At 47.5% G+C, this 20,789-nt stretch overlaps 1 protein-coding gene across 1 annotated transcript in view; it reads left to right on the top strand.

Moving 5' to 3' along the window:
- PLEKHG1 (pleckstrin homology and RhoGEF domain containing G1) overlaps nucleotides 1–20,413 on the top strand; it is a 120,600-nt gene extending 100,187 nt beyond the window's left edge. The window contains exons 13-16 of the mRNA XM_049765320.1: nucleotides 2,990–3,028; nucleotides 3,664–3,686; nucleotides 6,328–7,870; nucleotides 18,083–20,413. Coding sequence (XP_049621277.1) covers nucleotides 2,990–3,028; nucleotides 3,664–3,686; nucleotides 6,328–7,870; nucleotides 18,083–19,131 — 2,654 coding nt within the window. The 3' untranslated portion in view covers nucleotides 19,132–20,413. The remainder of the gene's footprint in view (nucleotides 1–2,989; nucleotides 3,029–3,663; nucleotides 3,687–6,327; nucleotides 7,871–18,082) is intronic.
- The last annotated feature ends 376 nt before the right edge of the window (nucleotides 20,414–20,789 follow it).

The following is a 20,789-nucleotide window of genomic DNA, read 5'->3' as shown; positions in this document are numbered from 1 at the left end:
AGGTCACAAAGATCCCTTTCCAAATTTAGCAAATATTGGTGTCTTTTAGCAAGAAGGAAAAGAAGGGACAAGCCTCTGAATTGAGTACCTTGGAATCTACCTTAGGCTGGGCCCCCAAGCCTGTTTGAAAGCCCTTTGCAGCCCTATTCCAGCCTCTGTCACCTTTGGCTTTTGGCACACAGGAACTTGAAATCAGCCTGGCAAAGAACTGCAGCCAGTAAATCACGTGTGCGCGCACACACCACACACACATGATTCACACTTGAACTTTTATCATTTACTTATTTGGTTTTTGTTTTGTTCTGATGTTGCCCCCAGCAGTGCTCAAACTTCCACCTGGCTCTCTGCTTAGGGATCACTCCAACTAGGCATAAGCACCACCTGGTCTGGTAGGGATCAAACCCAGGTTGGTTGCATATGGGCGGCGAATGCCCCACCAACTCTGGCCCCTGAATTGTTCACACACGTTTGTTGAGCCAACTCCGTATAGTGTCCACCTGCCTCGGTTTCTCTCTTCGCCAGAAGTCCTGCATAGGGACAACCTACAAGGCCCCTCCTAGAGCCCAGGACTAGGAGTGCTCGGGGGGTGGTGACACACAGGCTTGGTGCCTGTGAGTCTAGAAAGACATCTGAGAGTACTAGTGAGGATGGTGATGAAAAGGAAGGATGCAGAGACTAAGGAGAGATGTTCACTATTCAGAGAGGAGAGAAGAGGGTTCATAGGGCAGTGGCCTCCATATGGTGGGCATTCGTACAGCCGCCCATCCCTGCAGTTGCCCATCCACACAACAGCACCTCCACATAGCCCCTCTTCCACAAGGCACCCGTCCATGTAGCCACCCATTCATACAACTGCCCTTCCATACAGACTACCATACACATAGCCACCCGTCCACACAGTGACCTGTTCACTTAGCCACCCATCCTCACAGTCACTGGTCCACAAAGTTACCTGTCTACACAGTCCCATCAATGTAGCTTCTCAGTGCTCTAAATGAAATCTGGGCTGAGATGGCAGAAGTCACAGCAATGGCACATAAAATAGGACCCAACATTTTAGCCAGAGTACATTTGCTACCAGTGGTTTGACCTGGCTGGAATGTTTGATGACATTGGGGTGCAGTGGCAGGGAGCACACTGCTGGAAGAGGCCATGGCAGGGGATTTCAGCCAGGTCCTGAGTGCTGAGTAACCATAGCCCATGCCTGGGGTCGAGCTTGATCTGCAGCAGCCAAAGGACTTTAGGCCAAGAAATGTTTGCTTCAAAAACAATAAAGACCAGGGGCCAGGGAGATAGTGTAGTGTTGGCCTTGCATGCAGCCAACCTGGGAGAGACCCTGTTTGATTATCAGCATCGTATATGGTCCACCAGCCTGCCAGGGATAATTTCTGAGTGCAGAGCCAAGAGTAACCCTTGAGCACAGCTGGGTGTGGCCCCAAAATCAATCAATCAATCAATCAATTAATAAAGTTTAAAAAAAAACAAAGAATGGAAGATAGTACAGTGGGCAGAGCACTGGCCTTGCACACATCTGGTATGGGTTCCATTCCTAGCACCACAGCCAGTTCCCCATCAGTACTAGGAGTGATTCCTGAAATAGAGCCAGGAACAAGTCCTGAACACTTCCAGCTGGAACCCACCAGACTCCCTCCAAGGAAAGACCAGAGAGATAGCATGGATTGGGTCAGGCGCTTTACATGCATGGGATCAGGTTCAATTCTCAGCATCCTGAGCATCAGCAGGTGCAACCCTGGAGCCCCCGAACCCCAGGGTCCAAACAACTGTGTGACTCTAGGTCCTCACATTCAGCCCCCCACTTGATTTATCGAGTGACCCCCACCTTGCATGCAGCCATCCCTGAGCTTATGAGGAATGATCCTTGAGTCAGTATCAGAAGTAAGTCCTGAGCTTATTAGGTGCAGCCTAAAAGAACAACCCCCTTTTCTCCTGAGCACCACACAGGAGCTCTTCATCTCTCCAAACTCCAAATATCAATAGGATTTCTGGGTGGTTGTGGAAAATGAAGGTGCTAGAGAAGCTATCTCTGGAGTCAGAAGGGATCTTCAGACCTTGGTGGGGGATTCCTGTGGTCCCATGACTGATTGATGAAAATGGGAGGAGTGTGGAAAGGGACAGTGAAAGATACCCACTAAGACACATGGGTGAAGGAACAGGCTTGACACTGAGATGACACTTAAGACAGGTTGACTCAGCATGAAGGGGGGCGCGGTGAGAGTTGGTGCACTGGCAAGTGGCAGCCTAGACTTGGGGCAGGGCCATAAGCATACAAAGGGGACATTATCCTCTTCTTGGAGGTCTTTGCAGCTAACAACATTCTTTTCTGGAGTGAGTGTCTGCTACTGACTTCTCCTTGAACAGTTTAATGTTCCTTTGCTATTTTTTAGTTTGGGGTTTTTGTGAATTCTTTATTTTGTTTTGTTTTGTTTTTGTTGTTGGTTGGTTGGTTGGTTTGGGGGACACATCCAATGGTGTTCAAGGCTTACTCCTAGCTCTTTGCTCATAAATTACTCCTAGGAGGTCCAGGAGATCATATGGGATGCCAAAAATTAAACCCGTGTCTGCAGCATACAAGGCAAAGCCCTATCCACTGTACTATCACTCCAGTTCTCTTTGCTAGTTTTTATGAAGTTTCATGTTGCTAAGTTTTTCCAGGTAGGTGTCTGTTAGGGAAAATTGATAGGAAATTTAAGGCTGGAGCAGCTAAAGTGCTTGCCTTGTATGTGGCCCACCCATTTTGATCCCTGACATACCATATGGACATACATACCCTGAGCACTGTCAGGAGTGATTCCTGAACACAGAGCCAGGAGTAAGCCCTGAACAGAGCCAAGTGTGGCCAAAAAATAGAACAAAGATTAATAGGAAAATTTGATAACTTGAGTTTTCCATAAAGGCATAACTAAATTATTAATTTCATGAAACCTTGATTGGATATTACAAATAATGCTGCCTTTATTTTTTCTCACAGAACCTTCCTCAAGGACACATAAGATTTTAAAGACCAGTGGTAAGTTGCTTTTTTCTCTCTTTTATTCTTATTACTATTTACTAAATGAAATTTTTTATAAATATGAAGGAGGATAGACAAAGAGAGAGAAAGTACATGAGTTAAGCACTTACCATGCCTATGGCTAGTGTAACTGCAGCCCAGGTCTATTCCTGAGCACCATATATGACCCACAAGGGGTCACTCTTGAGCACAGAGCCAGGAATAAGCCCTGAGCACTGCTAGGTATGGCCCCCACCAAACCCAAAACAATAAACAAAACCCTATAAATAATAGTGTCCCGTTATAAACTATAAACTGAGAGCTGAGATATCAGTAGTCCTAAAGATTAGACCACATGCTTTTCATGTGGGTGCCCCAGGTTGGATCCCACTGTTCAGAGACCATTGGGTAGTGAGCCCCAAGCATGACGCCAGTAGCCTACAAGCTCCAGGAGTGACCCCAAAAACTCCGTGGAGGTCTATGTAGATACCAGTATACTGGGCCTTGGCTCACCTAGAGGCATGTTCTGGAAAGTAGGTCCAATGCACCCAAAAGTCTCTTGGGATTTAGTTATTAACCTTTGAGCACTGACATCAGTCTGAGCTAAAATTTTTTATCCTTAAACTTAAAAAAAATGTTTTATTTTGTTTTAGAAACAGTACAGGATATCCAGAAGGTAAGCCTATTTCAACTTCCCTTTTTTTATAATTAATTATTTTAAGCACCGTAGTTACAAAATTGTTTATGACTGAGTTTCAGTCAATGTACACCACCCTTAACCAGTGTTCATTTCCATCACCCATGTCCCCAATTTTCTTCTCACCCTCCCCCCTGCATGTCTCTGAACAACATTCTCTCTCTGTCTCTCTTTGTCTCTCTTTCTCTCTCTCTCTTTCCCTCACTCCCCCCCTTCCCTCCTTCTCCCTCCTCTCTTCCCACTTTCCATGACTCTCCTTTTCTCAGCAGCTCATGACCATCTACAGGCTAAGGTTTGACCTTGGCTTTGCATTCTGAAGCATGTGGAGAGAGGATTTGATGTAGTTGACTTGCTCTCTTCCCCACCTCACCCCTCAGAAGCCAGACTTTCCCCCACTCTCTCAACACCCCAAGTTCACCTCAAAGCTGTGTGTTCCCTGAGGATGCTGGGCCCTGCTTGGGGCTAGGCTGGGCCCTCCCACATTACGCTGCACCTTCCTGCAGGGGACAGAACTCATATCCTTCACAGAGAGCTCCTTCTCAGGACATCAGTCTCCTGTTATGGGGTACAAACACCCCTCTAAGATTGGGGTCCTTGGGTCAGGAAGAGAATATGAGGTTTGCTCACAGAAGGCCTAGGTTTGACCCTGAGCACCACCTGGCTTTGATTATACCACCAGGAGGGCCCCTTAGCACCAAGCCTGAAATGGTCTCTGAGCATCGCCTGGCATGGCCCAAATTAATAAGACAATAACTGGCCAGATGTTAGCTTATGTTATCGAATAAACCTTTGAGCTATCTGGATTTAATATTTCTCCTTCATAAAACTAGAAGAGGAGGAATGGACATGGGATGGCTTTCTGGGAGAGAAATAGCCACATGTTTGGTACCTGGGAAGAAAAGATGTTGAGTTTGGCATTGAAGGCTGGCATGCTAGCTCTGCAAGCAGGATACCTGGGTGTGAGCCCCAGGTTCTCATGGTCCCTGAAATACTGAGCTAGGAGTTGCCCCTGGCACCACTAAGTGTGCCCCCCAAAAAAATATATACTGTATCTGGAGCTCTGTAAATTGCTCTGTAAACTTAGCCTGGTGTTGGAGTACAAGGGCCACAGATCTGTGACTCAGTGAACAGTTCTTAGAGAATGATGTGACAGTGGCTTCTATCCATGGCCTCTTTGCACACCATGCTGTCACACAGGTCACTGCACTTTTATTCCATTTGTTTTTTTTTTTTTTTTTTTTTTTTTTTGGTTTTTGGGCCACACCCGGCGGTGCTCAGGGGATACTCCTGGCTGTCTGCTCAGAAATAGCTCCTGGCAGGCACGGGGGACCATATGGGACACCGGGATTCGAACCAACCACCTTTGGTCCTGGATCGGCTGCTTGCAAGGCAAACGCCACTGTGCTATCTCTCCGGGCCCCTTTTATTCCATTTGTACCACTTTTCTGCATGGGATCCTGGGTAGGAGACAGCATCCCTGTGCAGTGTAATAAACTGTCTAAAAATCAACAGTCTGACCTTTAAGTGATGTTCCTGACTGAGAACTCTAGAGTCTTTTTTCCCAGGTTAGAAGTATATATATGTAAAAAATATAAATGGACACCAAATATTTTTGTTTATTAATTTTTTTCTGTTTTGGGTCCGCACTCAGCTATGCTCAGAGCTTACTTCTGGGTCTGCAAACAAAAACGGTATTTTTTTTGGTACCCATATTGCTGGGATGCCAGGGATTGAAGCCAGTTCAGCCGCATGCAAGCATGTAAGGGATAGTCCTAACAGCTGTACCATCCCTCCACCCCAGCGTGTTACCAAATCTTTTAAAGTCTACATTTCTTTCTGTGAAACTGCTTATAATTAGGTCTGATTCATTGTGATGGCAAACATTCTAGCTTAGAATCTGTTGTGAAGGCTGAATACTGTTGTTGTTTTGATTTTATTTGTTTTTTTCCCCTCAGGTGTGGGGCTGTCCAACAGGGCTGCAGGCCACCAGGTGCTCAGGATATCATGCAGTGCCAGGGAGCAAACCCTACATGCAGACATGAGCTCTGTCCCTTTGAGCTGTCTCCATAGCAGGCCAACCCAATTTTTGTTTGACTGTGATTCCTTGGCTTACACTAATGTTAATAATGATTTCTCATTCATTCCTTCCTTCCTTCCTTCCTTCCTTCCTTCCTCCTTCCTTCCTTCCTTCCTTCCTTCCTTCCTTCCTTCCTTCCTTCCTTCCTTCCTTCCTTCCTTCCTTCCTTCCTTCCTTCCTTCCTTCCTTCCTTCCCATACCAGGCCGTGCTCAGTAGTTACTCCTGACAATTCCCTCAGAAATCACTCCTGGCAATGCTCGGGAGACCGTATGGGATGCTGGGGATCAAATGGGGGTCAATCACGTGCAAAGCAAACCCCTACCCATATTAGTATCTCTCCAGTCCAAGTTTTAGTCCGATATGATTTCCTGTCCTGTCCTTTTCTTTCTACCCCTGTTGCTAAATTGCTCTGGTTCTCCTTGCCAGAGCACGATTTTGTATCATTTCCATGAAGACGGTCACGTCTGGTGAGGGTTGTCCAGGCTGGGCCTTAGGGCTCCCTCCCTAATGCTTCAATTCATGGCTGGTTCTCTGCTCCGCAGGTGTCAGGAGAGGAGGGATCCCCTCGGTTGCCATCGGCCAGCCCCTCTCCTGCCCAGAGAAATAGCCAGCCCAGCATCTCCGCCCCTCTGAATGCACTGCGCGGGGGCAGCGTGGCCCGGAACATCTGGACGGACCACCAGATCCGGCAGGCCCTTTTTCCGAGCCGCCGCTGCTCCACGGAGCAAGAAGAGGACGACGACGACTACCAGATGTTCGTGCCCTCCTTCCCCGAGGACGGCGCCTCCAGCCGGCCCTGCAGCTGGCACATGGGGCAGGCGGAGGCGTCGGAGAGCCCCGGGCCCGGCCACCGCGTGGTCCGTCGGGCCAGCAGTGCGGGCGAAAGCAACTCGTGCCCCACCGACCCCGGGAGAAGGGGCAGCAACGGCTCCGGCTACGGTCCCCTGAGGGCTCTGCAGGACGGGCCCAAACCTGGGGGGCAGGAGGCCCTGACGCCCTGTGGGTCGCCCGTGGAACTGACAGCTGATGATCTGGACCACGTCTACGACAACATCAGCTACGAGGACTTAAAGATCATGGTGGCCCGCCGGGAGGAAGCCGAAGCCCCCAAGGCCACCAGGGACTCCGTCCGCCCCAAGAGCACCCCGGAGCTGGCCTTCCCCAAAAGGCTGGTCTGCTCCGAGCCTCGAGAGGCCTTGGTGAGCCGGAGCACACAGGAGCTGGAGGCGGTGGAAGACAACATCTATGACACCATCGGGGCCCCCGAGCCAGCCCCGCTCGCATTCCAGCGCAGCAGCCTCAAGCCGGCCAGGCGGGCCACCTTCCTGGGCCTGGACGCCGACTTCGCCTGCTGTGACAGCCTGCGGCCCTTCGTGTCCCAGGACAGCCTGCAGCCGAGCGAGGATGAGGCACCCGCCCAGCCCGGCAGCCCCGAGGGGGGAGACTATCTGAGCCTGATCCACGGCACCCCCGCTTGTGCCAGGTCTCTCTCTGACAAGCTGTCCGAGGAGGTGGACGAGATCTGGAACGATCTCGAGAACTACATCAAGAAGAACGAAGACAAGGCACGCGAGAGGCTGCTGGCCTCCTTCCCTGTCGGCCAGGAGGATGTGCCCGACGGGTCACGCGGCCAGGGCCGGCCAGGGCCCTGCAGAGAGGCAGCCCGGGCCTCGTCCACCCTCTCCCTGCCCGGACCCTGTGCCCCGCTCACCTCGCCTAAAGGCAGGCCGGGCTGGAGCAGCCGGGCCAGGTGCCCTCTGGAAAACGACCTCCTGGCACAAGAAGGCTCCTCGGGGAGTCTGAACCGGCTGTCTCTGGCCCGAAAGGTGTCCCCTCCAGGGAACCCCTACGACCTGGCCAGCAGCCCGGAAGGCCCCGAGCTAGAGCTAGATGCAGCCGAGAAGACCAAGAGCCGCGTGTTCATGATGGCCCGGCAGTACAGCCAGAAGATCAAGAAGGCCAACCAGCTACTCAGGGTGAAGAGCCCCGAGCTGGAGCAGCCCCCCGCCAGCCAGACACACAGGACCCCGCCCAAGGACCTGGCCGCATTCCTGGAGGACAAGAGGCAAGGGGGGCCCGCCATCGGTAAGTCCCCCAAAGCACCTAGAGGTCCTCTCCAGGTGGTGCCATGCTTGATCACACACAGTTGCTCACACATGTTCACTTGCATACACACGGTCTCTCACCAAACACATCCAGACACACAAATACATACATACAGTCTCTCACAAAACACACAAATACGTTACATATTCTCTCAAAAAACACAGACACACATAAATACACATATTCACTCCCCTAACACACAGGCACACACAATCTCTTACTGAACACACACACACACACAAACACATATGCACGTTCTCTTATCAAACACACACAAATACATACATACATTCTTTCTCACACAAGCATGCTCTTTTACCAACACAAATATGTATAATCACTACAAATGCTCACACAAACACAATACATTCTTACATTCACACACATCTGATCTGTATTGGACCAGAGCCTGGGTGTTTAAAGAACATTCTTGAATTTAAGCAGAAGCTGTAACCAGCTGTGGGTCTCATCATGACAATGCTGATGCTCCAGGCATTCCGACTGTAGGAGCCATAGCTGGGAGGAGACAGTTGGTGTCACTCCGCAGGAGTAAGTGGACCCGGATGGCCTCCTGTGCGGTGGAAGTGAGGCTGGTCAGTCTTTCTTGGCTCGCTCTATAACATGCTATACAGGCACATACTTCTTCCATGAGTTTTAATCATGGAGGCAACTGGTGCACGGCCATCCTCTCATTGGGGATCCTTGTCCTGTACCTCTAAGAAGGACCTTCTCTAAGTCATGGGCCATAGCCCTCTCTGAGGGTCCCTAGAGAGCTCCTAGCACCTTTGGAGCAAAGAATTGAGAGAGTCACAGCTTGTTCTTTTCTCTGTGGTGTTGAAGTGTTCTGGTTCATCGAAGTGCTAGATTAGAGGTGGACTCTAAGGGACAGACTTGGAATCCTGATTTCAGTAGGGAAACATGGTCTGCACAGGACACCTTCTTGTCATGGGTAGTGAGACCCCCCAGGGATCCCCCCAGATTGACTTCTATGTGCCAGAGCCAAGAGGCTTCTTGGGACCAGACCCAGGAATCTGCATTTTCTAGACAAACAGAACCTACCTAGGCTCTGTGTTCAGGAATCACTTTTGAGTAACCATCTGGAGTGCCGGGAATGAAACACATCTCGGTGCATGCAAAACAAGAATGAATTTCACTAGGCCCTCTATCTAGGCCATGAATCCTACTGTCTTTTTCTGTTTTTTGGATCTGGATGCTTCACAAGTGGTGCTGCCTGGCAATCACTTCTGGTGGTATTAGGCCAGCAGCTGGAGGGTCCAGGCAGGGGCTGGCGATGCAATGCTGACAGTGTTAGGGGCCTCCAGAGCTTGGAAAAGCTTGGAGTGCCCTGGGGTGCTGTTTCCTGGACCCTACCACCATCTTTTCTTTTATTGCCCACCCCCTCACCATTTCTCCTCAGGAAACCTACATCTGCTGTATTGTTTGGTTGTTCAACACTTTTCTGTCCTGTCACATGTGTAGGTAGATCATCTGACTCATCTGTCTTTTTACACCTTCTCACTTCCTTCCCTTGGCAAGGAATCTGGTTTAAGACAATGAGGCCTCTTGGTTGTTTTTGAACTCTCTGCCCTGGACTGGCAAAGTCCACCTAAGAATAAAATGAGGGAAGCAATTCTCTTGTTAAAAGGAAGAGCCAGGGGCTGGAGCGATAGCACAGTGGCAGGGAATGTACCTTGAACACTACTGACCCAGGACAGACCTGGGTTTGATTCCCAGCATGCCATGTGGTTCCCCCCCAAGCCTGTCACGAGTGATTTCTGAGAGCAGAGCCAGAAGTAACCCCTGAGTGCCTCCAGGTGTGTCCCCCACCCCCAAATAAAGAAGAGCCAGCAGCCAGAGCCATAATACAGTGGGAAGAGAACTTGCCTTGCATGCAGCTGACCTGGATTTGATTCCCAGCATTCCATATGGTGTCCTAAGCACCATCGGGAGTGATTTCTGAGTACAGAACTAGGAGTAATCCATGAAGCACTGCCAGGTGTGGCCCAGAAATTTAAAAATAGTCAGGTTTTCATGGCCAACCTCAGATTCACTTGGTCTTCCTGACCAACAAACTAAACTCCTGATAACAAACTAAAAATGAGATGGCTAAACTTCCTTTCCAACAGGTCTTCTATATCTTTAGAGTATCAGAAATACCATACATTATCATTTCTTTTCCTGGATTTATGGTCCAGAGTGGCACCTGAGACATTGGGGAGATAGTACAGTGGAGAAGGCACTTAACTGACCTGGGTTCAAACCCTGGCACCAAATATGGTCCCTGGACCACCACCAGAAGTGATCACTAGGGGCCGGAGAGATAGCACAGCGATAAGGTGTTTGCCTTAGACACAGAAGGATGGTGATTCAAATCCCAGCATCCCATATGGTCCCCCGAGCCTGCCAAGAGCGATTTCTGAGCATAGAGCCAGGAGTAACCCCTGAGCGCTGCTGGGTGTGACCCAAAAAACAAACAAACAAAAAAAAGTGATCACTAAGTACAAAACTCAGAGTAAAAACTGAGCACTGCCAAGTGTGCCCCAATCCCTGCCAAAATAGTGACCACTGGAAATGGTGTCAGGGGGGGGGGGGGCATATGCAGTACAGGGGATAGAACTAGAGAGAGCCACATGTGAGACAAGTGCCTTCCTTCCTATACTCTCTCAGATTCCAATGCAATTTCTTTTTGTTTGTTGGTTTTTTACTTTAGGACCTCACTCAGTTGTGCTCAGAGATTACTCCTGTCTCTGCACTCAACAATCATTCCTGGCAGTGCTCAGGGACAACATGGGATACTCGGGATTGAACATGGGTTGGCTAAGTGTGAGGCCATTGCCTTATCCATGCTGTACTATTGCTCCAGGCCCCCCAATATAATTTCTTTTTTTTTGGGGGGGGTCACACCCGCCAGCGTTCAGGGGTTACTCCTGGCTCTATGCTCAGAAATCGCTTCTGGCAGGCTCGGGGGACCATATGGGATGCCGGGATTTGAACCATCATCCTTCTGCATGCAAGGCAAACGCCTTGCCTCCATGTTATCTCTCCAGCCCCCACAATATAATTTCTTTTTGGGGGGGCACACCCGGTAACGCTCAGGGGTTACTCCTGGCTATGCGCTCAGAAGTCGCTCCTGGCTTGGGGGACCATATGGGACACCCAGGGATCGAACCACGGTCCATCCAAGGCTAGCGCAGGCAAGGCAGGCACCTTACCTTACCTCTAGCGCCACTGCCCGGTCCCACAATATAATTTCTTAACCAATATATTAAGTGAATCCCTAGGGAATAACTTCTGATTTTTCAGATTCTCTTTGAGTTGTTCTTTTTTTTTTTTTTAAGCAAACTAAAAGCTTAGAAGATTGAGGGGGTGCAGGGGTAAAGCATGAAAGGGAGCCACTCATTCACATCTATTTTCTCCTGTTCATAAAGTGCTGAAACTAATTAATTTATGTTCCTTTTCCAACACTCTTGGGTTTGAGCTGCTATGTAAGTTCTATGTAAGTAGAAGGTGATGTGTTTCTTATGGATGTTTCTGAGCAGTGATAGGGCACAGAGAAGGCCAGAAACGTTGGGGGAGTGTCAATCTTCCCTAAATGTGGAGACCTTCATTTAGAGTGTCTCTAAATGACCTTTGGTGAGGATGCATTAAAACAGCAGCCCTCATTCCAATGGGATCTTCAAAGAGGTAGTACAGCAGATAAAGCACTGGCCTTGCATGCATCTGATCCAGGTTTGATCCCTGAGCACAGAGCCAAGACTTAACCCTGAATACAGCCAGGTGTACCCCCCTCCCACACACATACTAAAAAAATAAAGATCCCAAAAAAGGACAAATAAGAAATGATCCTTGGACCAGGAATAGAATACATGGGTTAAAGCATTTACTTTGCATATGATTGGGACCGGAGAGATAGCATGGAGGAAAGCATTTGCCTTGCATGCAGAAGGATGGTGGTTCAAATCCCAGCATCCCATATGGTCCTCCGAGGCTGCCAGGAGCGATTTCTGAGAGTAGAACCAGGAGTAACCCCTGAGTGTTGCCAGGTGTGACCCAAAAAACAAAACAAACAAACAAAACAATATTTTGCATTTGAATGTCCCTGATTTATCCTCACATTCCAGTTAGTCTCCCCCCAACCCCATGCACTGTGAGGATTGTTCCTTGAACACAGTCAGGAGTAAGTTTGAACACCACTAGGTGTGGCCCAAACTCTCTCCCCCCAAATAAATAAAGACAATGAATAAATTATCCCTGCTTAACTGGATAATTTTGAATATAGATGATGTCTGTGACAATGCAAAACTTTTATTTGTTGTTTTGTGGCCACACCCAATGATGCTCAGAACCCCTGGTTCTGTACTCATAAATTTTACCTGGTAAGTTTGGGGGACCATATGAGATTGAATTAAGTCAGCCACATGCAAGGCAAATGCCCTCCCTACTCTACTATCACTCCAGCCCTAAGGTGTGAAACTCTTTAACAGCCACAGAGCCTGTCTCGAGCTCTCAGCCTGTGGCTTCCTTTCCCCTGTGGTGGAGGATTCTTAGTGGCTCTTGCTGTGGACTCATTCTGTTCAGTTTTTGCCTCATGGTGCTGTTCCCTGGATCCCACAGGTCCTTCATGGACATAGCGGACCAGCACTGGCATTCTTCTGCCTCTCTGCCCCCATTGACCCCCAACATTGAGGAGCAAAATCCCCTGAGGCATCTTCAGAGAGTGGCAGGTCAGCCCCTCTGCAGTTGGGCAGGAGAATGTCTCAGGGTCTGTTCTGCTGCAGTGTGAACTCCCGGATGCCTGTGTGGATGGGCTGCAACACTTCCTGTGCCCACCAGGCTGTCCACCGGTTGACATGACGCCCCCTTTTCTCTCTCTCGTTTATCTGGGCGCAGGACATCGTAGGCGGCGGGACCGATTCTCCAGACTGCTTCGTGTGGGCCTTGCCACTTTGCCAGGACCTTGTTCTCGGTGTTGTCCGGAAGGAGGCACGTGTGAGGCACCTGCGGGGACCCTCGAGCACCTTTAGTGGACTTGCTGGCGGGGGTCTACAGGCCCTGGGTCACAGTTCCGCCTAGAATCACCCAACCAGGTCTAGCCACTCCCACCTCGCGCTTCGGGGTCGCATGCTAGCCCTTCTTTGGCCCGGCCTCCCTACTCGCAGGCTTCACAACCCAAGAGGCCCTTGGGTTAATGTTTTCTTCCACATGGGTGGAAGATGCACACAGGCCTGAGGAAGTGTGTAAACTGGGGCCAGCCAAACAGTACAATGTTAGGCTCCGGTCTGTATTGATTTTATTTGTTTTCGATTTTCTTTTTAGAGCTGTGCCCTGTACTCAAGGCTTACTTCTAGCTCTGAGTTTAGAGAATACTCCTAGAATACCTGGGGGACCATTTAGGGACCCAGGAATTGAACCTGGGTCAGCTGTATTCAAGGCAAGCACCCTACCTACTGTACTATCTCCCTGACCCCCAAAATATTGGTTTTTATCTTCTGTCCTAAAGTCAAGTTTCATGTTTGCCTCAGCAAACACTATTTCTTCTTTTAGAGTTTATCTGGAAATATAAGATATCAACTTTTTAGACCTTAAAAAGGAGAAATAGATCTAAGAGAGCTCTGGGGCAGTCACAGAATTGTTGTGTACATGTGTCTATAAAGACTATTTGGAGCCAGAAAGATAATGCAATAGGCAGAGCTGACCAAACCTGGGTCAATTCCCAGCAACCCAAATGGTCCCCTGAGCACTGCCAGGAGTGATTCCTAAGCATAAAGCCAAGAGTAACCCTTGAGCAACACTAGATATGACCCATGACCCCTCTTCCCTCCCGAAAATACTGTTAGGGACTATAGAGATGGCTGGTCACATGCTCTGCCTATATGAGGCCCGAGTCAATCCCTGACCATGCATGGCCCCCTTCATATTGTTGGTTATGTCCCAAAAGGGAAAAGGGAAAAAACAGTTAGGATGCAGAGGACCTTGGATTTACTCCTTTATTCCTGACCTTTATTCTAGTCCTAACCTTTGAAGGGCTGGGACTAAGCTTTCTGGCATGTAGAGATGACATCTTGGGCTACTGGCTGAGCTCATGGCTCAGGATTCTGTTTAATGACAACCAGTGCTCAGGAAACTTGTCCTTTTGTTCACATAAACAAAAGTCTGCTTAAGGAGTCTCAGAAGGTCACACTGGGGGAAAATAGGCACATTGTGGCATTACTGGTGAGGTCCTCTGTACTCAGAATTTATAACCAGTGGACTTCATGTTATCCAAAGATAAGTGTGTCCATTGTCCATTAGTTACAGGAAGCGTTTTAATTAAGATCGTCTTCCAGCAATTGGTTGGCCTGTTCAACCCTGATTCAACTATAGAGAAAATACACCATGTTAAAAGCTTTCTGCTCAAGGGCTGGAGTGATAGAACAGCAGATAGGGCATTTGCCTTGCATGCAGATGACCCAGGTTCAATCCATAGTGTCTCCTATGATACCTAGAGTCAGCCAGGAGTAATTTCTGAGTAAAGAGCCAGGATTAACCCCTGAGCACAGCCGGAAGTGGCCCAAAAACAAGCAAACAAACAAAAAAATAAACAAAGAACCTTCCTGCTTATGCACTTAAATTTGTCAGGAGCCTATGTCTGAATCCCAGATCCTTCTGATGCCCCAAGCACCATGCCAGGGGTAGCCCCTAAGTACTCCCGGGCATGCTTCTGCCTCAACAAGATTAAAAAGGAGCCATATCCCAAGTTTCTTAGTTAAAGTTCTTCAGTTTTTATCTAGAACCAATCTTTGCATTTCATGGAGTTTGCTCTCCAAAAGTAAAAACTTATGGATTGGCTGGAACATAAATAGGCCCCAATAAAACAATTGGCGACACAAGATGTATAAACTGGTTATTCTCATATACAAAAGCTACAAAATAGAGAAGAAAAATCAGAAAAGAAAAAGATAGATGATTGATAGATATAGATAGATAGATGATAGATAGATAGATAGATAGATAGATAGATAGATAGATAGATAGATAGATAGATAGATAGATAGATGAAAGAAGAAAGAAAGAAAGAAAAAGAAAGAAAAAAGGAAGGAAGAAAGAAAGAAAGAAGAAAAGAAAGAAAACGAAAGAAGGAAGGAAGAGAAAGAAGAAAGAGAATGAAAAAGAAAGAAGGAAGAGAGAAAGGAGGAAGAAAAAGAGGAGAAAGAAGAAAAAGAAAGAAAGAAGGAAGAGAGAAAGAAAGAAGATAAAGAAAGAAGAAAAGAAAAAAAGAAGGAAAGAAAGAAAAGAAAAGAAAGAAAGAAAGAAAAAGAAGAAAAGAAAGAAAGAAAAAAGAAAGAAAGAAAGAAAGAAAGAAAAAAGAAAGAAAGAAAGAAAGAAAGAAAGAAAGAAAGAAAGAAATAGAGAGAGATAGTACACACATACACACACAAAAACAAAAAAATGTACAGAAACTTCATAAAGGAGGAGTCAGAGAGATACCTCCACAGGAAGGTGCTTGCCTTGCATATGGCCCATCCAGGTTCTATTCCTGGCACTACATACAATCTCCTCCATCCCCCAAGCCCCATCAGGAGCGACCTCTGAGCACAGAGCCAGGAGTAAGCCCTGAGTACTCCCATATCAGATGTGGTCCCAAACAAAACAGAAAACTTCATCAAGGAGTAGGAATTCTGGATTCCTTGTTTTTTTAATGTGTATTTGCTTGGAGTTTACATTCAACAGTACTCAGGATCTTTTCCTACCTCTGTGCAACAGATGGACACTTGCAGTCCTCAGGGAATCATATGTGATGTGGGGATTAGAACTTGGGTCAACTGCATGCAAGGCAGGTGCCTAATCCCCTGTAGTATCTCTCTGGCCCAAGAAGTACTATTGTGGACAGTATTGTGGGTTCTGAAATTCAAGAGTTAGTTGTTCTCAAGAGTCTCTGTGGATACAGTTTGGGACTCAAATGAAAACAGCAAATGTTTTCATCTGTGCTTACCATTTCCCCCCAAGTTTGTGCTCTTCTTGGAACATCACGTTTGTTCATCGTCCCCCACCTTCCTGAGTGGGGTCCACTCAGGAGCAGAGCTGAGCATTGCTCACTGTTCTAAGGGGATCATTAATTCTGAGGGGAATCACTATAACCCCTTCATTTGTTTTTGCTCTGGGGCCACACCTGGCAGTGCTCAGGGGTTACTCCTGAGTAACAATAATAATGTGTCAAAATAGTTAGATTACTGGAACAAGTTATTTAAATTTAAGTAGTTTATGGAAGAAAAAAACTGTAATGCAGAGGCCATCCTGGGGTAGAGTTCCCATCCCCAAACTGAATAGCTGTGGTCTGTGCCACTCATAGGACCCATGAAAGAAAACCTTTGATTTGTAGTGGATATATAACTCCCTGCACCAGGGGTAGGAGGGAGAGTTCTGTGATTGACATCTTGGGGTTCCCTCTCTGACTTTGTTACAGATATAAGTAAATGTTCATCTGTATCACTGTTCAATGCTTTAGAAATGTCTAGATTCAAAAGTAGAGCAGACCAGAGAATCACCTCTTCTTAAGAACTCATATGAAGGAGCCAGAGCACAATGGTAGGGCATTTGCCTTGCATGCAACTGACCCGGGATAGACCCAGGTTCAATCCCCAGCATCCCATATGTCCCCCAAGCCTGCCAGGAACAATTTCTGAACACAGAACCAGGAATAATCCCTTATTGCTGCTGGGTGTGGCCCAAAAAGCAAAAGCAAAAAAAAAAAAAAAAAAAACTAACTGGAAGTTAACTGTTGGGCTCTATTTTTTAATTCCTACCAGAGAGCATTGAAGAAGCAAATAGGAGCACAGCTGGTTCATTTGTAATGTTTTGGTGGCGTAGACAGCAGTTACTTAGTTTATTGGGGAGGGGTGCAGAGATATGGTTTTGAAGGACCAGAACAGGCGACTTCCAAGGACTATCCCAGACAGCTGGGGAAAGGAGTGCCCTGGGAGTAAACAGGAAGTGCCCAGGCTCTGCACTGACAGACCCTTCCATAGTCAAGAACTGTTGCTGGCTGTTCCTGGTCCTGCTGCTCTGGATCCTTCTTTCTCATTGCCAGGGCTTATCACTGACATTCTTGTTTCCATGCTGCCTGTTTCTAGCGCTGATGCCATTTCATCTTGGAAAGAAGGGGATTTCGCTGCAAATGACAGGTCTATGCCATCTTTGTTGAAATAATCTAGGGCTCCATTCAATTAAGTGAGCTTTTTTATAGCATTTTTGTGTTTTAAATGGTAGGTTCTTCAGTTGGCTGTGTCACTTCATTACTGGTCCTCAAATTTTATTTAAAAGTCCAGTATATCTATTAAAAAATAGTTCAGTATATCTAAATCTTTTAAAAATATGTTGAGGTAGGGGCTGGAGAGATAGCATGGAGGTAGGGCGTTTGCCTTGCATGTAGAAGGACGGTGGTTCGAATCCCTGCATCCCATATGGTCCCCCGAGCCTGCCAGGAGCTATTTCTGAGCATAGAGCCAGGAGTAACCCCTGAGCGCTGCCAGGTGTGACCCCCCCAAAAATATATTGAGGTAAAGTGATATGCATGGTGCCCCTTCAGTAACTATATTGCAAATCATAGGGAAGAGAGGGAGAGAGAGAGAGAGAGAGAGAGAGAGAGAGAGAGAGAGAGAGAGAGAGAGAGAGAGAGAGAATATCTGTCATAGAGGCAGAGGCAGGCTGGGAGGGATATGTGCACTGGTGAAGGGAGGATTATTAGAACATATGGCTAAAACTCAATCATGAATAATTTTGTAACTGTAAAAAATGTCAATGAAAGTGTTATATATTTTTGGAGGGGGACTTGGGCCACACCTAGTGTGCTCAGGGTTTATTCCTGGCTCTGCATTCAGGGACCATCCCTGGTGGGTCTTAAGGGACGATTTGAGATATCAGGGATCAAATCTAAGTCAGCCATGTAAAAGTACCTTATCCACTGGCCTATCTCTCCACCATGAAGGTTATATTCTTTATTTTCTTGCTTTTGGGTCACACCTGGCAGAACTCAATGTATACTTACTGATGACTGCAGTTAGAGATCACTCCTGCAGGCTCGGGTTTTCAACCTGGGTCAGCCTCATGTAAAGCAAGCATCCTACCTGCTGTATTATGACTCTAGCCTCCGAATGTTATATCCTCATCTTTCATCTGCCATGTGTATTGATCATGCCTATACGTGCTTTGCAGGTGCTAGGATTGCTGAGTATTCTCAACTGTATGACCAGATCGTCTTCCGAGAGACCCCACTGAAAGCACAGAAGGATGGCTGGGTCATTCCCCAAGACCTGCCTGGTCTGGGCTCTGCCCTAGCTGCCCAGGCCCAGCACAGTAGCGAGGACTGGCTTCTGAATTCAACCTACAGCAACGGAGAATTAGTAGATTTCTGCCCCCAGCTCGAGCAGGACCTGAAGCCAAAATACCCTACATTAGAACTGAGTCGGAAAAGTGCACCCAGGAAGCTAGCCACAGCCTGCTCTGTGCCGTCGCTGCAGATGGCTGACCCACTGCTGGGCTCCGTACAGAGACGCAGCGTGATAGTGAGTCAGCCCCACAAGGACACCCTGAATCAGGGCCACCTCTACAACTCCCTAGGCCGCAAGGGCCTGAGTGCCCCCCAACAGCCCTACAGCAGGTCCCAGTCATCATCCTCCATCTTGATCAACAAGTCTATGGACTCCATCAGCTACCCAGGGGAGCCACTGACTCTGCACACAAGTGCGCGGTGTGAGAGCCACCAGGATTTGCTGCCCAGGGTGGCCGACTTCAGTCAGCAGGGCGTGGAGAAATGCTCAGACCTCACCCTCCAAGACTCTCAGAAGATTCTCGTGGTGAACAGGAATGTTCCCTTAAAAGCCCAGATAGCTACCCAGAACTACTTCTCCAATTTCAAAGAGACCGAAGGAGAGGAAGATGACTACGTGGAGATCAAGTCCGAGGAAGAGGAGGCAGAGTTTAAGACGGAGCAGTATTGCCGGACGACATCTGACCCAAAGCTCTTGGGCACTTACTCTGCCAATAACCACTGCAGCAAAGACCCTGCTTACTCCCTGAGCAGTGCTTGGACGCCCCAAAAGCCCCTGAGTGGTGGCTTTGGCCTTCCGCCTTATCTGACTCCATGCAACGATGCTGACAAGCTAGACGATTATCTCTGGCGAGGGCCCTCCCCAAATCAGCAAAATATCGTCCAGTCACTAAGAGAGAAATTTCAGTGTCTCAGTTCTAGCAGCTTTGCCTAAGGTTTTTCTGAGGGGAATTTTGCGCAGATGGACCTGTTGTGTTCGTCACCAGTTGATACCATTTTGATAATAGCCAGAGGTGCAAAATATACTTTTCTTTCACAGCACAGTTTTTAGAGATGGTTGATGACCACACCCTGTGTCTGCACAGCGTGTTCTGTGATGCTGGTTTCTTCATGGAAGTAAAATATGACTTTATCTTTATTTTTAAGCCTTTTTTTTAATCTCCCACTCCAGCCCCAAAGCATGATGACCCATTTCCTGACAAGAGTGCTGACATTTTAAGAAATGCAGTCACCCTTTCTAGAAGCCTGGAATTTGATCCCAGGACTCAAAGACGACAAGAAAGTTCTTTGCCATATTTAGAAAAGAGAAGACCAGCGCCATTTGATGGAGTGTATTTGCATTATCTGTTATGTTTTGTACCAAGAGCAGAGAGGAACAAACTAGAGCTCCCTCTATCTGCAGTGGTCCAGTTACAGATTATAGGCTGGGGGTTTCCAGCAAAGCAGAAAAGCAGGAAATGAGTCAGGGAAAATGTTGAAAGGCCAGCTTTCTGTCTTACCTGGATTCTGGGACAAGGCCTTAAGAGGAAACTGATGTTTATCATAACTCATGAGGTCAAATATGTGACCTTTAAGGGCATCAAGAAAAACCAATGCAAGAAAATGCAGAGATGGGCGAGCAAAGGGAACCCCCCACATTTCCGTTTTTCTGGGTGGGAAGGGAGGATGCACGGGCTTTGAGTGTCTCTGATGAGCATGAAAGAAACCATAAGCTAAAGAAAGAGTAACCAAGCACTTTAAGGGTTTCCATTTCCTAAGCAGCTTTTCTCCGACCCTGCCTTGACTCCTGAACTCGGCCCAGGGACCACACTCCGCACTGATTCCTCCAAGTTTGATTCTCACACAAGCTCTTTCCAGTCAGTGAGAGGCAGCTAATAAACAGGTTCTGCTAGCTAAGTCCTAACCCAGAACATGTACTCTTTGTTCTCGTTTTGTTTTTCTGCACTGCTAGAGTTCCTCATCAAAGGAAATGAAAATAAATAAATAAATAAAAACAAATGAGCAAGACAGAGGACCAAAGGCGGAGTGACTGCTGCACTTGAAAGGATTCTGATTCATCCAAGAAAGACTCCAACCCAAATGTTCTCTCAGTTTGTGGCCTTTGTCTTCTCTGTGTCAAGCAGTTTCACCTTCTCTGTTCCCTGCTCTACCCACTGTTCTCATTTTATTTTATTTTGTTTGCATTTTCAGAGTCATGCTAATAAAGTTACAGAGTATTTGGGAGGTAACTTTGGAGTATTTGCTGTGCATGAAGGAGCCCCAGATTCTTCTGTACACCCAGCATTGTGGAGGGTACCCCCCATATTAGAAAGAGAAACAAGAGAGTTTGAGATTAGAGAGAGAGAACTCAACAGGGCTGAGCAAGTGTTTTTATGCAGGAGGCCTGGCTCTAATCCCACCACAAGGTTAATGCCCAGAAGATGTTCTCCCTTACACCTCTCCCCTCAAAAAAGTTTATGGAAAGGGAACCTGAGCTTATATTTAATTTTAAGTCCTGCTAGTGTGTGTGTGTGTGTGTGTGTGTGTGTGTGTGTGTGTGTGTGTGTGTGTGTGTGTGTGGATAGTGGTGCCAGGGATCAGCCCAGGACTTTA

This window comes from Suncus etruscus, chromosome 18, assembly GCF_024139225.1.
Source record: "Suncus etruscus isolate mSunEtr1 chromosome 18, mSunEtr1.pri.cur, whole genome shotgun sequence".
In the NCBI taxonomy this organism is placed as follows: domain Eukaryota; kingdom Metazoa; phylum Chordata; class Mammalia; order Eulipotyphla; family Soricidae; genus Suncus; species Suncus etruscus.
This window is presented reverse-complemented; position numbering and strand designations above follow the sequence as displayed.